We start from the raw sequence: 14,866 nt of genomic DNA, 5'->3' as shown, positions 1-14,866 counted from the left end.
GAGCCCAAGGCAGATGCTTACTCCATGGAAACCCCTGGGCATCCCAGCATCTACTGCTTTTAAAAGTAGGACGAAACAAATGAGCACTTGAGAAGCAGTGGAGAACTCAAGGGGAATTATCACCACTCGGAATCTTGTGCCATTTCTTGTGAATCGCAAGTGTTTTTTCGAGGAACTTGTAACCTCCAGGCAAAAGCAACCCCACTAAGCTGTCTTAGCGTCTTCGCACCCAGATCCTAACGTGCCTCAAAATATTGTTTCACTATTACCAAAATAAGATGCTTTGAACGTGCCCAAAGTCTGCAAAGAGAGGCCTCCTGCGAACTGGGGGGAAACAGTGCCCAAGGCAATTTGACCACTTTTTCCATATTTCCTCTCTGGGACAGTGGCCAAGCGCCTTCCCTGAGCCTCTGTTTTGCAGAATTAAAATGTCCTGAGGGCGAGGACTCAATGGTCTGGGGGTCCCCTTCTTCTCGGACAGACTGTAGTAGCAGACAGACACGACTGGTTCAAAATAACGAAGTAACCCTCACCCTGAAACCCTGGCCTCCGGGTCCCTCATCAGTGTGTGCTGGCCACCAACAGCTGGTGCCGTGCCCGGGGGTCTGGAGAAGGTAGACAACACATCCTACCTCGTAAACTCACTCCGGATGGCTTGGCCGAGAGAACGTTCGTCCCGGGAGCGCTGCCCACAGAGTATAAACACGCGCAGAAGGAGCATGAGGGTGCACAGACAGGTGTCTCTACGAGAAACACATCATACAGTGAGCACCACACGGAGCCTGGGGGTCCAGACCCAGCAAAACAGGTTTCGGAACTGACTTTTAAATCCTCTTAAGTCCCCGGGTGAATTTTCCTAGAAGGTGTGAACTGTGTGCATTTTCTTCTGGACGTCGCCGTCCAATTTTCCCAGCACCGTTTTTAAAATCCGTTCTCCACCGCGAAGGGCCTCGGTGTCCTGTGAGGAAATCAGCCGAGCGCGTGTGCGCTGACTGACCACCGATACTGGTGTCTCGGTTACCGTGGCTTCACTTTGTAGTGAGCCCTGAAGCCACGTAGAGTCAGCCCTCTGGCTTTGTCGTTCTTTTTCCAGAATCGTTTTGGTTATTCTGGTTCTTTTCCATGTAAGTTTTCAGATTAGCTAGCCGACATCTACAGAAAAGTTTGGGGGGCTTTGGTTGGGACTGATCAAGTCGGGAGGAACGGGCACCTTAAGACAAGTGTCCCAGAAGATGGGACGTGTGTCTCCACTGCTTTAGCTTTTCTCTGAGATCGTCCATTAGTGTCTTGTGGTTTTTGACATATCAATTCTGCACGTTTTCTTCTATTTAATTAGAATATTCGAGATTTTCTGCAGAGACTATTCATGTCCTCTTGCAAGAGGCTGTCGTGTTTTTCTTGCCTCCGGCAGCGGCTGGGCCTCCGATGTGAGGTTTAATCAGAGTCAGACACAGGGAGCTCCTCACCTTGTTCCTGTTACTTAAAAGCCCACGCTGTCGCTGTCTCATCACGAGCGCGAGGCCAGGCGTAGGAAACCCTGTGGAAGGGTTTCACAGACAGCCTTTATGACTTGAGGGCATTTCTCTTCCATTCCCAGTTTGCTGAGATATTTTTCTTTCCTGTAAATGGGTGCTGAATTTTGCCAAATGGTTTCTTCCCCGTCTGTTGAGATGAGCGCAGTTTCCTTACTCGTCCTCGCACCGTGGATCCAACTCACTGCCTCCTTCCCGCGCCTCCTTTACCCCAAAGGCAGCACTTCCATCTCTACTGGGTCTCGGGGCTTATTTGTTGAGATAACTGCTGTCCCCACCCTCTCCACGCCCTGCCTCCTAGGGACACAGTGTGTGCTCTCCGGTCAACTGCACGCTGGGACAAGAACGTGGTCAGACTAAGACCAGCCTGTTCGGGGTAGGTTACATTCTTGGTGATCCGTTTCGGTCAGGAGACACATAATACAGAGTTCTTCCTCTCTCCCTCTTTTCCTTTTAAAGATCTCGTTTATTCATTTATTTATGTGTTTGACAGCGAGAAAGTGCACTCAAAGCAGGAGGCAGAGGGAGAGGGAGAGCAGACTCCCCGCTGAGCGTGGACCCCCCCCCCGCCCTCCGACACAGGGCTCGATCCCAGGACCCTGAGATCATGAGCTGAGCTGAAATCCAGAGTCGGACGCTCTACCATCAGAGCCCCCTGGGCCCTCCAAGGTTATTATAGGGGGTCCTGCCCCGCCTGCCTTGCACCTGGCTCTTCCCGGGTTCTGCTGATGGGCTCCCAGCAGCAGGGGTGCTAGGGGAGCTCCGTGCGTCTGTGGCTGTGCGAGGTGCCTCCCAGTCCCCACATGGGACCATGTGGCATCCCATCTTCTCCGCAGGCTCACTGGCCGCCGCACGGGGACCAGCTTCCAGACTTCAGTACTTTAACTGGCCATCTCTCATCCTACGTGCAAGTGACGTCCACCTTTCTCTTCTCGGTGAGCGGTCCATGTCCTGTTCTAAAGAGCCTGTTGCTCTTTTCCATTTTTCTGGAGCCTCTTTGTATTTGAAGATTAAGCCTTCGTCTGCTACAAATACTCTTCGTTGTCCGCCACTGCTTTTTACATAACGTATGACATCATCAATCTCGTTGCACGAGATTTTCTTCTGCAAGTTTCATGTCACTAAATCTGCTTTCTCTTGTCATTTCTGGATTCTAAGTCACAGGAGGTTTTCCTCGCCCACAGGTCATACACGGACACGCGCGTTCTCCCAGGATGTGTATGGTTTTGTCACGTTTAAATCTTTATTCGTGGGGAATAAGTTTGTGTACATTGGGACAAAAGCATCCACTTGTTCATGTTTTTGGACTCCCCACCCTCACGACTGTCCAGTTATTCCTCATTAAAAACCCCATCTTCTCCCCCAAAGAGCCGGAATAGCCCCGGCGTCACAGACTCGTGTGCCGTAGCCCTTGTACTCAGGTCTGGTTCTGGATTTCCGACCCGCGTCCCAGAGCTGTCCACCGTCCGCGCGCAGAGCCACACTCCACAGTGGGGGCCTGGGCTCCGGTCACGGCTGGCAGAGCGAGTCCCCACCGCTCCCCTCCTCAGCTCCCCACGTCCAGCCTAAGGGACTGCGTAACCGACCAGATCCAATCAAGGAAAAGGGGAAGGAAGGAAAGAAAGGTCTCGAGGTCTTTGGTGGGGATTGTGTTGAAGTCAGACACGGATTTGGACAGAGCTTGAGAAGATGCGATGTTCACAGGACATCTGTGCATTTCAGGACCGCGGGTGCTTTCCTGCGGAACTCGTGGGCATTTCCTCTCGTGGTGATGCCAGCGTGTGTTTGTGGTATTTTATCCCTTGGCGCAATAAAGAGACTTCTGTCAAATCCTCTACTGGCTTGCACTGTGTGCATGAAGGACACTGGGCTTTGCATTTTAGTGTCACAACATGTTACTTTCTGTTTGCTTTTCTCATTTTCATTTTTGTAAGATTTTCCAGACTTTTCAGCCCGGCATATGCAGGAGTGACTCAGCCTCGCTCCAGATCTGCTGTCTCTGGACCCACTTTCCCTAGGTGTCCGTCCCCTGCAGCTGGGCCCCACCTGTACACCCTGCCCCCAGGGGCTGTGGGACCAGAGCAAGGCCCGACTGGCCGCCACCCACCTCAGGGCCACCCGTGTCCGGGTCTCTCTTCTCATCCTCTCTCTGACGGTACTGAGCTGGGCCGCAGATGGCGGATGTGCCCAACGTAGGCGGCGAGCTCGCTGTCGGGCAGCCAGCATCTGTGGGGACAACAGTGCTGTGAGCTGGGGCCAATGATGGGGGTCAGATGAGGGCGGGGAGCTCTGGCACTCCGGCCAAGCCCAGGGAGCAGCAGCACTGTTCGTGCCTCCTGGGGCTGGGGACAGGGACACTTTGCGTGGGTCACCGACACCACGCTGGTGGGCAGTGGGCCGGACACAGTCCTTTCCTGGCCCAGGCCAGCTCTGTGGGCAGTCTCACTGTGCAGGAGCCAGTCTGGAGCCATTGGACAACAGCCTGGGTCAGGTGCTTGGGACACCTAGAGAATCAGGGACCCTTCGTCCTGGGAAGTCACAGATGCGGAACCCCAGGCCTGGGACCCTCCTCCCTTGAAGCCAATGCACCATCCTGAGTCCTGTGGGGGACACGACACCAGGCTGGACACCTCGGGAACATGGGCACTCAGGTGTCCGGATTCAAGGAGTCAGTGGCCATCCCCTCGGGTCCGCCGGGCTTAGAGACGTGCTGCTCTCAGGAGGTGCGGCACCGGCCCCACATCAAGGCTGCCCCTTGACAGACCTCGAAGTTCTCTAAATTATGGCCAAGCATTGTTTTTCATCAGCCTCAATAGCTTGAACTAAGCTCACGTTCTCGGTGGTCTGATTTTCTGGGATGGGGCAGAAGGAAGGAAACGGGTCCTGTGCTCGCCCACCGCGTCCGTGCACACAAAGGAGCAGAGAAAACTGAATCACACCCCAAAATGCTGTTGACTTTGAATCCACAGAGTACGCGCGGAGGTGCCAGGCAGGGCTGGGCCGGGGCACGCACAGGGCCTCACCTCGGCCATCTGGCTGGCAGGGTGGGGCGTGCGGGACCTCGCACGCTCCTCCGGCTCTGAGTGCAGGTCTCTGGTGGCCGCGTGCAGGGACTCGGTGAAGAAGTGTGCATCGTCTCTCCATTTCCAGGCAAAGCCCAGGGCGGCGATGCCCACCTGGAAGGAGAGGCCCGACGATTCGTACACGGTTGCTGCCCCACGTCCCTAGTCATGATCCTACACAAGCTCGTGTCCCCTGCCCGGGATTCCCAGGCCCCCCGTTCCCCAAGCTCCATGTCCTCAAGTGAAAATGGGGTTCAAGAGATGCCCCCCATCCTGGGATGTGTGTGTGGACAGCACGGTACAGGCCTGTCTCCCAGGTTCTCCTCACACTCAGTCAAATGTGAAGAAAACATGGGATCATGGGTCAGGAATGTGGAGCCCTCCCCCCACTCCCAGGCCCCGCTGATGCACAGTGACCCCGCAGGAGGCCCCCTCCCCCCGCTCACCAGAAGCGGCTGCGTGATGAAAACACAGCACAGCACGGACACCGTCAGCAGGTGCAGCCAGTGCACACACTGAGTTGGGTCGAACCTGTCCCCCCAGAGACAAAAGCTGTCAGCACCTGCCCGCGTGTGCATGGGGACATCGCGCCTGAGGGCCCGGGCAGCAGGTGGCAGTGGGGCTGCATCGGGGAGGGGGCCTTGGAGCTGGCCATCCTGTCATTCTGCCCAATGTGGGGGGAGATCTGTCGGGAGGGGTCCAGTGGGATGTCAACCCCGTGAAGCTGCTGAGCATGGAAGAGAAAGGAAAAGCCAGCATAGGGACATGGAGAGCACGGAGAGGGTAGGGGCGGCGGGGTGGGGGGCATTAGTTATAATAATGACAATAAAGTTTGCATCTGCAGAGTACTGAGCAGGTGCCAGGCGGCGAGGACGGAGGGTTTCAGTAGCTCCTCCTAAAACCTTGTGGATTTTCCCATTTCCCAGCTGAGAAAACGGTCACAGAGGATTTTGTTGGTTTGTTTTCTAAGTAACTTGCCCGCCATCATTGCCGTCATCATGTAGAAAGGGAGGAGCTGGAGTGGGAGAAGAGGGAAGCTCCCCCTGCCCCATGGGAGCCCCGCTGGACCGCCCCAGGGATGCCGGGGAGCCAAGCTGCCCAGGGAACCAGATGGGAGAGGCCACGGTGTGGACAGACAGATGGGAGTCATTGTACCAGCACACCTGGCCCAGAGCACAGCGTCCCGGGAGCTCTGCAGCGGCGTTCCCTTCTCCCCGGCCTCTCATCCACCGGGACTCCGTCCAGGCCAGACTGCTGTCGCAGAGCTGGCCGGGCCCAGTGGCCCTTTGGGGTTTGTAACGAATTCCTCATCCCCAGGGCCATGGGAGGGAGAAATGAGGACCCAAATTGCAATAGCCCATCTGGGCCCACACATTGCGTTACCAGAAACACCTGGAGGTTTTTGCTAAGTCCAGACTCTCCCGTCCAGACTCGGGGACATCTGAAAACTGTGACTGGTTACCTGTATCCTAGAAGTGCTGTCCCTACACCACAGGCCACGGAGACCATCCCACAAACGGCCCACACTGCGGATGCTGACCAAGGCAGTAGCACCCGTAGCCACCGGAGAGCAGCGAGTCTTCCAAGCCCGCTGTCGGGGGCTAAGGGAGATCAGGAAGAGGTACATGTAAGAGACCTCATCACTTCCGTCCACCTGAGTGTGGTCGTTGATTCTATCAGTGGGCCTGAGCCGTGGGTGTGCAGACATCAGGTGACCGGTATTCTGGGCATGTCCGTGAGGGGGTTTCTAGGGAGATGAACATGTAAATGGCTGGACAGAGGAAGGCGGGCTGCCTGCCCAGTGTGGGTGGGCCTCATCCAATCAGGTGAAGGCTGGTATACAAGAAAAGGCCAACCTTCCAGAGGAAGAGAGAGTTCCTCCTGCCTGAGGGCTTTTGAGCAGGACACCTGCCTTCTCCTGTCTTGGGACTTGAACTGAAACACTGGTGCTCCTGGGTCTCTAGCTTGTGGACCGCGGGGCCTTCAGACCCGCCTGCCCCCATGAGCAAGTGAGCCGGTTCCTTATACGTACACACGCATCCTTCCCACACCCTGTACCCGGTGCCACAGACTCGCAATTCTGCGCCGAGCAGCCAGGTCTACACAGCAGCGACACGGCTGCGGCTGCGTGTAGCAACCACCCTCCCTGGCCTGGATGGAAAGGGGCCTCACTTCCTCACGTCCTCAGGGCAGAGTGCTTTTCACACTCAGTGTCCTCCATCAGCCCGATGGGCAGTCCCGGCCACAGGTTAGAGTTTCTACTGTGCGTGAAGGACACAGAGGGAGGAGTGGGGAGGAAGGGGAGGGTTGGGGGGGCAGGGGGCGGGGGAATCAGGGAGGGGGAATGGAGGAGCAAGGGAGGAGGGGGAGGAGCTGAGGGGGAAGAGGGGGAGGGGCTGAGGGGGAGGAGGGGGAGGAGAGGGAAGAGGAAAGGGGGAGGAGAGGAGGAGGAGGGTGAGAATGGGGGGAGGGGAGGACAGGACCAGAGCAGAGAGGAGGGGAGGGAGGAGCAGGGGGAGGGGAGGACAGCACACAGAGGAGGGACCATGTGGGCAGCAGCAGCCTCTTGCAGGCTCCGCTGGGTAAGTCCCCTGGGGTTGACACATGATCAGAGGGTCCCCGCCCGTTTTCACGTCTCCAAGAGGAAGTCATGGAGCCCCGCTTTCTCAGGCGATCCCTCCAATAGGAAGACGTCCCAGGGCCCATCTGGAGGCAGAAGGCGGTGAGCTGACACAGACTCAGGAGCACCCGCCGATGGGGGGAACGCCAGGCAAGGGAAGGACACTTGCTGCATGTACAACGGGGACCCTGAGCTCAGGCGCTGTCCTGTCTTGAGGACCTCCCCCATGTCCGGTCAGTGGGGCGTGAGCCTTTGTGCTCTTCCACCCCCCACCCTGGCTGGGCATGGGTGTGGGGTGCTATCCCCAGGGCGTGTGCCCTCCTCATTCCACCAGCCCCAGCATTGTAGGACGCCAGTCCCAGGCCCCATCCGCACACGGAAACCAGGGCATTTATACCCCACACCCCAGTGCATGGGGTGCTGTGACGGTCAGCCCAGCCACACCCAGCTGCCTCCTGCTGCCCTTACCACCTCGCCAACCACGGTCCACGGAGCAGTGTCCACGGTCAGTGCCAAACCTGGGTGACCGGGAGCCGGGGAGTACGCGGCTCATGCACCTGCAGCCCTGCACCCCGCAGCCATGCACACCTGCCCTGCCAGGCCCCGGAAAGTCCCCCTGAACAGCACTGACCGGAGGCTTAGCCGCCCCCTGGGGGCCCCATCCCCACAGGTTCTCCACTGAGCTACTGGCTCGTCCGAAGCTGTTGCGAGTCACGCTGCTCCACAGCAACTGAAGCCTATTCCTGACCTTTTCAAGATGTGAGCAAACCCACGTGCGTATACAGCAGAAACAGTCAGGACTTGGGAACAGAACCATGGCTGTTTTGGACGGGCTGGGTGTCATGTGACCAGAGCGTCCGGCCTCTTTGGGCTCAGCTCCCACTGGGTGACCCCTACATCTCCCAGGGGCCGAGGACACAGAAGGGGCCCAGCATTGTACCCAACGTCACCTTGCACACGGAGAATGCCGTGGATCCCCTTCTCCCTCGGAGCCTGCTGGCTGGGGTCAGCTCTGCGGCCCCCCTGCTCTGGGGATGGACAGCCCGCACTTTGGCCACCTGCTGCCCTCCCGTGGGCTCTGGCGTGCCCCGAGGGACCCTGACCCTGGAAAAAACAATGTCGGAGTGAGGTTAACACCTCAGCGCCCGCAGTTCCCTTGCCATATTGTGTCCTCTGCGGCATGGCTTGTGAGCTTTCTTAGGAGTTGGGCCGTGACCTCCATGAGCCTCAGGCTGGGGAAGGTTCTGGGGAGGAGGAGCGGGCCATCTTGGGACCAGCTCACTTGCATCTGTAGAGGGTGGCGGGGTGCCCGCAGGCAAGGACGGGATGGCTGCGACCAACAGGGATGCCACCTGCCCTCCGGGAGGCCGACCCGGACCCGCCAGTGCAGAGCTTGTGCAAGGCTCACCGTGGCAGGGCAGAGAGGCGGCCCTGCACAGGGAGCAGAGGGGACCGAGGCCTGCACAAGTGGGAGCTCTCAGTGGGGAGGCAGAGATTGGAAAGCACAAGGACCACATGTCCCCCAAACGTCAGGACAGACCAGCAACTGCACCCCTCTCGCATGGCCTCCACTGGGGCTCCTGACAGCAGACCTCGAGCTCCCTGGGGAATGAGTCCGTCTCTCCACAGGATCCGCCCTGCTCGGGGTCCCCGCGCTGGGCCTGACCAGCTGTGTCCAGTCCACGGCCGAGGGAGACACAGAGAAACAGAGACACAGAGACACAGAGAAACAGAGACACAGAGACACAGAGAAGCAGAGACAGAGAGAAGAAGAGACACAGAGACACAGAGATGCACAGCTGTATTTACCTCTTGCATCTTGTGGGCGTCTGCAGTCCTCCCGCGGGAGTGAGGGCCTGATTTAAACAAAGTCTGAGTTAGGGCGTTAAAGCCGGGATCTAGGGTTCTCTGGGAGACAGCCTCCCTCAGGAAATAGGCCTCCCCAAGACACAGGATGTGGCTGCCAGTGTGGCCCGCCCGCGGGTCATGGGCTGCACGGCCCCTTGCGTGGGCTTTCACGCAGATGGAGTGAAACTCGCTGTCCTCACAGTGAACAGCAGCGAACACGGGGAACGGGAGACTGAGGTGTCCTCTGCAGGACGGAGGGCGGAGACTTCACCACTAGCCATCGCTGTGGTTTGTAAACAAACAGGAAACACCTTCCAGGCTTTTTCTAAACACACACTTACCCTCTGCCTCGGCCGGCGCTCTTCTCAGGGGCAGGCAGGGCTGCGCACGGGACGGCCTGCCGGCTTCCTGCAGAAGGAAGGAGGCTGCTGGGGACGGGCGTCCTACTGTGTGGAGGACCCGGGCCAGCAGGGCACGTGGACAGGCCTCCCCGTACCTGGCTGAGCCTCAGGAGCAGTGACAGGAGCTGTGCCCCGGGAGTAGCCAGCAGCGTGCACAGGAGCCCTGTCTGGAAGGACCCAGCAGTGGCATCGGGGGTGCCGAGCACCCATGGGAGCTGTAGGAAGGCAGCAGTGAGGATACGAGGAATGTGTCTGCTGTAGTCACCAAGGTCTTTAACGTAAATGGGTACCCTATGTTTAACCAAAGCCCTGTCCCCTTGAACTCTTGGAAATAATGGAAACGTGCAAGGAATCCTTCTGTTTTTCTAAAATACACATCTCTCCAAGTTGAACGAACGTGTGCTGGGTGCCTACTTCCTGCTGGGCAAGCTTCCTATGCCCCTGGCTGAGTCCTTGCCACGATCTGATGAGAAGGTGTCCGTGTCCCGGACACATTCTATGTCCCCAGCATGAGCAGAGAAGATCAGACAAAGGGTCAACCGACCCCAGAGGGGAGGGCGAGTTCAGGACCTCGGGCCCGTTCCTGTCCCAGCCAACCCTGACTTTCAAATTCTTGCTGCCCGGACAGATTTATCTGGCCAGAGGAGTTTTTAAATTTAAAATAACTGCCAACTTTAGAAAAAAAAATCCAGGAGTGTGCTCTGGGGACAGTCCAGAATGCTCACTCCGGAGAAGCCACAGTCAGTGGCACCAGGAGGGTGTGAGCTCTGCATGGCAGGGATCACGGAGGGAGGCCTGTGTCGGCCCCACCCTGAGCCCACCACCCAGCAGCCCCTGCCCCTGCCTCCAGCTCCATCCAGGCCAGCCTCCCCTCTGTGGCACTCAAGGCACCGGGCTCCCTCCCCCGACTTGTAACCTTTCTGCCAGGACTGTGAGTTTCACTAACGCCGGGGCTGAGAACCTGTCAATGGCTGGTCTGGGAAGCAGAAGCTGCTTCCAGGAGAATCCAGGGCCTCCCACCTGCTCTGGTCCTGCCACCGTGAGCAGGGCGGCGAGACAGGTGTACACGCACAGCAAGGCGAAGGCCACAGTGAGGCGTGCGGTGTGCGGGAAGCCACTGGGGGACGGCCGGCTGCACACGGAGGTCCAGATGTGGAAATCCTCCAGGTACTCCGTGAACTTGGAATACAAGAGCTGAAACAGACCGGGAGAGAGACGCTGGACCAACAGCGGGAACTCCAGGTGGGCAGGCAGTGATTCTCTGGGCGATGCCACTAGCTTGTCAGCTCGTCGGCCAGTTGCTGGGCCTCCTAGACCCTCGCTCGGCACCCTGGACCTGTGCTGGGGCACCTGCGGCTCTGGGACAAGCTGTCCCTCTGTCTCTCCTATCTCACCCCCCAGCATCTTCATGCCCTGCCCCGCGGACCTCCGTCTACAAGCCCTCCCCGTTCCCAGCACGCTGCTCGCAACACAGGTGATTTTCACTGGACTCTGAGCACACTGCAGGCCAGGAGCGCGCCTGGCCCTGGGTGTCCTTGGCAGCCCCAAGGCATCGGCCACATGGCGGGCAGCTCGCCACCTACAGAATAGCACTGGGTACAAAAGGTTCAGTTCAACCCGAGGAGCGCTCGGTGCTCAACGCTATTCTAGGAAACCCGTGAGGAGCATTAGAACCCAGAGGCAAATCCAGGGAAAACAGGTTTAACGAGATAAGGATATATCTTCGGGATGTGGCTCAGTCGGTGGGGCAACTGCTTTTGGCTCAGGTCATGATCCCAGAGTCCCGGGATCAGTCCCGCATCAGGCTCCCAGCTCCACGGGGCATCTGCTTCTCCCTCTGACCTCTCCCCTCTCATGTTCTCCCTCATTCTCTCTCTCAAATGGATAAATGAAATTTTTAGAACGAAAAAAAGAATATATCTTCGTCAATGGACTGGCCAACAGGTGGTTTCAGGACTAACACGTACAGACTTCTCCCCACAAGTTCTCAAGCAAAACAACTGGAGAATGAACACGACTATTTTGTCCGTCATGATCGCACACAGACACTGGTCTAAGGGAAAGTGCTGGCCGAGCCAGGCCCTCAGCTGTGCGGGGCTGAAGACTTTCCACACCGCCCGTGCCCATAGTTGTTGTCTTACTCTGTCGGCAGCACCCACGTGGTGAGCCCGGCCCTCTCGCCCACGACAGGTGGTGACAGGGACACGCTGAAGAGAAGGATCTGGTGACATGAGAGGACACCGGCCTTCCCTGGCCTCCGCCCGCCTGAGGTCAGCTGCAAAACTGGGCTCCGGGAACACAAAGTCCCCATCAAGGTGTCTCTACGACTACCACGTCCAGCTGGCACACCCGGCCCTTCAGTGACGATTCTACAGAAAAGTCACGGGGACAATTCGCCAGAAAGTGCAAAATGCCTAAGCGTCATCCCAACTGGACCAAACCCTCTCCCAGAAGATCAGGGATGCACGTAGAGCGAGGTTCATGGGTGTTTGCTGAGATTCTTGGTCCTGTCTTTGCCCTCGATCACATGCATTCGGCCCCCAGGTCACGCCTGGGCCATCTTGGGGTTCAGGATGCACAGGGTGCTGCCGTCCTTACCTAGTGGCCCTCTGGACCCCGCAGACCTCGGGCAACAGTAAATTTTGCGAATGTTATTACGTCACGGCAGCAGTGCCTGAAGAGGGACTCATCCTCGCCCACACTGGCCCGCTCAACGCCCCGTTGACAGCACGGCCGCCTTGATGCCAGCTGTAGTGCAGTTTAGGGAAACAGCCACAGAGAGAAGCAGCACTGGCATCGCAGCCGGCCAGCCGGTCACCTACCTTCCAGAAGCCGAGGCCCCGGCGCAGGCAGCCCAGCTCCCGCTCCACACGGCCGTCCTCCCTGCTCGCGGCCAGCCAGCACTCGGCAGGGAAGATCCAGCTCCTCCTGGGCCCGGGCCCCAGCTCTCCCACCATGACGTGGCTCACATACCAGGCCGGGGAGGGCCCACGGCTGTCGTGCCAGAGGCGGATGCCCCGGAGCGGGCCCAGCAGAGCGGGGGTGCTGAGGATACACACAGCAGCCACGGTCAGGGCGGGGTCTGGGTCGTGGGCGCCCCGCAGGGCAGCCTCAGCCTCAATTCTCACCCTCGGAGGCGCCTCGGACCTGTCGAGCCATGCACTATGACCTACAGACCCCCTCTGGAGCGTGGGGGCACAGACAGGGAGCTCCCGCAGGCCCCTGGCCATGCTGGTCAGTAATCCCACGCTCCACTCCCACACGCCTGCCAGCCCCCTAGAGCCCCGTCTGCCCCAGCTCCCTCACATATCTGTGTCTGGCGTGGACGAGTCTGGAGCTCACCTCTTCTTAGTGAAGATGGGACCCAGACCAACAGACCGTACATGAGGTTCTCCAGTAGAAAAGCATTTAGTGCAGCTTCTCCCCATTGTCTGAACCGCTTGGACTCCTGGGAAGTGACCCTTCCCGTCCAGCCACACTATGGTCTTTGCACGGCTATGGGTCCTTGCTCTTCCCAATGTAGGGGGACCCAAATTAGCTGAGCGGGCGCCGTGCCATCTGAGCACCCTCAGCGTGTAAACTAGCCACCCCCTTGCACCCTCCCGCACGAATCTACGTCCAACAGCACCGTGAAGGACTTCGTAAGACCGTCTGTGCACAGAGCCACACCATTGGGACGGGCCTTGCTTACCTCAGGACGAAAGTGTGTCTGGAATTCCTTTCGAACAGGGGCTTCTCCGGACAGTAGAGTTCTCTGGGTTCTGAAGACCCGTTCTTACCACGTAGAACAATGTAAACCTTGAGACCAAAACACAAGGTAGGGGTTTGAGATTCTGGACACAGAACACTAAGCTGAGTCAGAAAGGGGTATCGCCACCTAGCCCAGCCTTTCCAGAGCCTTCTGGCCCAACGGACTAGTCCTGTCCCTGCATGGCCCCTCCCACGCTTCCCCAGGAGAGGCCTGGAAAAGAGTGCTCATCCTGCCCGGCTGGCCAGATTTCTATGTATTTGATCTAACTCGGATTCCCTAGGGCATGTGTTGGTCTCAGGAGGGAGTGGACAGACAGTGGGCGTGTCCTCCTCCCTCTGCTCAGAGGGAGACTGGGAAGGCCTGAGGGCCCTCCGGGCGCTGTGACCATGACCGGGCTAGATGAGGTGCCTGCAGACACACATTCCCAGCTGCACGGGGCTCACGACTCCCCACCGGGGTGGGTTCTGTGGCTCAGAAACACATGATCAATCTTTCATTTAGGAAAGTTCCTTATTTATTTCCAGTTTTAAAAATCCTTCTCCATCGCAAAGCACACATTTTCTTTGAGAAGCTTCTAAACTTTGTTTTAGTCTGCAAGTCTCCAGTCTTGTGGAGCTGCTTTGGAGTGTAACGTGAAGTAGGGGTTTACTAGAGCTTTCTTCCACAGGAAAAGCCACGGTTCCCCAGTATCTTGTGGAATGGCCCCTTTTCCTCCCATCCTGCCCCATGATGCCCAGTTCCAGCTGTACCCGCATGCCCTCGTCTGTCTGTCTGCCTCACATGGGGCTGGACGTGCGACTGCTCTCTACGGAGAACATGGAGGGGCCGAGGATTGGGGGGTGGCCCTGAGGACAAGGAAGGCTCACATCGGCAGGCACGAAGGAGTGCACGGTGGGGGAAAGGAGCTCCCGACTCTAGAAGGAGGAAGATGGGGCAGCTGGGAAGGTCAGTCTCCACGCGGGGCATGTCGGGGCTGTCACTCACACCATCCACAGCCTTGCGCACAGAGTGCTCCACAGAGTGCGAGTGCCAGGATGACCCACTTACCTTGGCACTGCAGCGGGTGGGGGACCGGAAGCCTGTGTCCACGACAACTGCATACAGCTGATGGCCGGGAGGAGTATCTTCTTGCAGAAAAATGTAACCAGCTTTCTCCTTCTCCTGACAATCTTCACGTCTGCTTTTAGTAACCAGAAGTGCATAAAGCACCGCAAAAATGACAATCAAAATGCTGGGAAGCAGGTTCTCCGGGCGTCTGTAAATGAGAGGAGAGGAACAAGTGGTGAATTATAGAAATAAACATTTGAGCAAAGACTAGCCAATGCCCCCCCACACTGGCTCACACACACCCACAGTCACAAGCACACTCACATGCACGTTCTCACACACGCTCACACACACGCACATACGCACACAGAAGCCCACACTGGTCTTCATTGATAGGTTTGTAAATGCTTGTCTGTCGTGTAACTGCGAGGAGAAAGTGGATTCTTACTGGGACAGGAGACCAAGCAGGGAAGGGTGGAGGGGGCTGCGAGGCCTCTGCCGTCCCCTTGCTAGGACAGGTCTGAGTCCCTCAGGGGAAGGAGCCGCTGGAGGCCGACTCAGGCATAAGGACTCGGACAGAGATGCCTGGTGAGACACCAGCTTCT

The 14,866-nt window shown here is 57.9% G+C and overlaps 1 protein-coding gene across 1 annotated transcript in view; it reads right to left on the bottom strand.

Moving 5' to 3' along the window:
• The window catches only part of PKD1L1 (polycystin 1 like 1, transient receptor potential channel interacting), a 79,064-nt gene that overhangs the window by 17,321 nt on the left and 46,877 nt on the right, over positions 1–14,866 (bottom strand). Inside the window, exons 28-37 of the mRNA XM_045089508.1 lie at positions 14,262–14,469; positions 13,155–13,261; positions 12,286–12,508; positions 10,484–10,657; positions 9,559–9,678; positions 6,057–6,205; positions 5,041–5,125; positions 4,556–4,708; positions 3,640–3,758; positions 633–743 (exon numbers count right to left, since the gene is read on the bottom strand). Coding sequence (XP_044945443.1) covers positions 633–743; positions 3,640–3,758; positions 4,556–4,708; positions 5,041–5,125; positions 6,057–6,205; positions 9,559–9,678; positions 10,484–10,657; positions 12,286–12,508; positions 13,155–13,261; positions 14,262–14,469 — 1,449 coding nt within the window. The remainder of the gene's footprint in view (positions 1–632; positions 744–3,639; positions 3,759–4,555; positions 4,709–5,040; positions 5,126–6,056; positions 6,206–9,558; positions 9,679–10,483; positions 10,658–12,285; positions 12,509–13,154; positions 13,262–14,261; positions 14,470–14,866) is intronic.

The sequence above is a fragment of the Mustela putorius genome, unplaced genomic scaffold, assembly GCF_011764305.1.
Source record: "Mustela putorius furo isolate JIRA1106 unplaced genomic scaffold, ASM1176430v1.1 tig00003845_pilon_pilon_pilon, whole genome shotgun sequence".
Taxonomy (NCBI): domain Eukaryota; kingdom Metazoa; phylum Chordata; class Mammalia; order Carnivora; family Mustelidae; genus Mustela; species Mustela putorius.
Note: the sequence above shows the minus strand (reverse complement) of the source record. Positions and strands in the feature narration are given on the sequence as shown.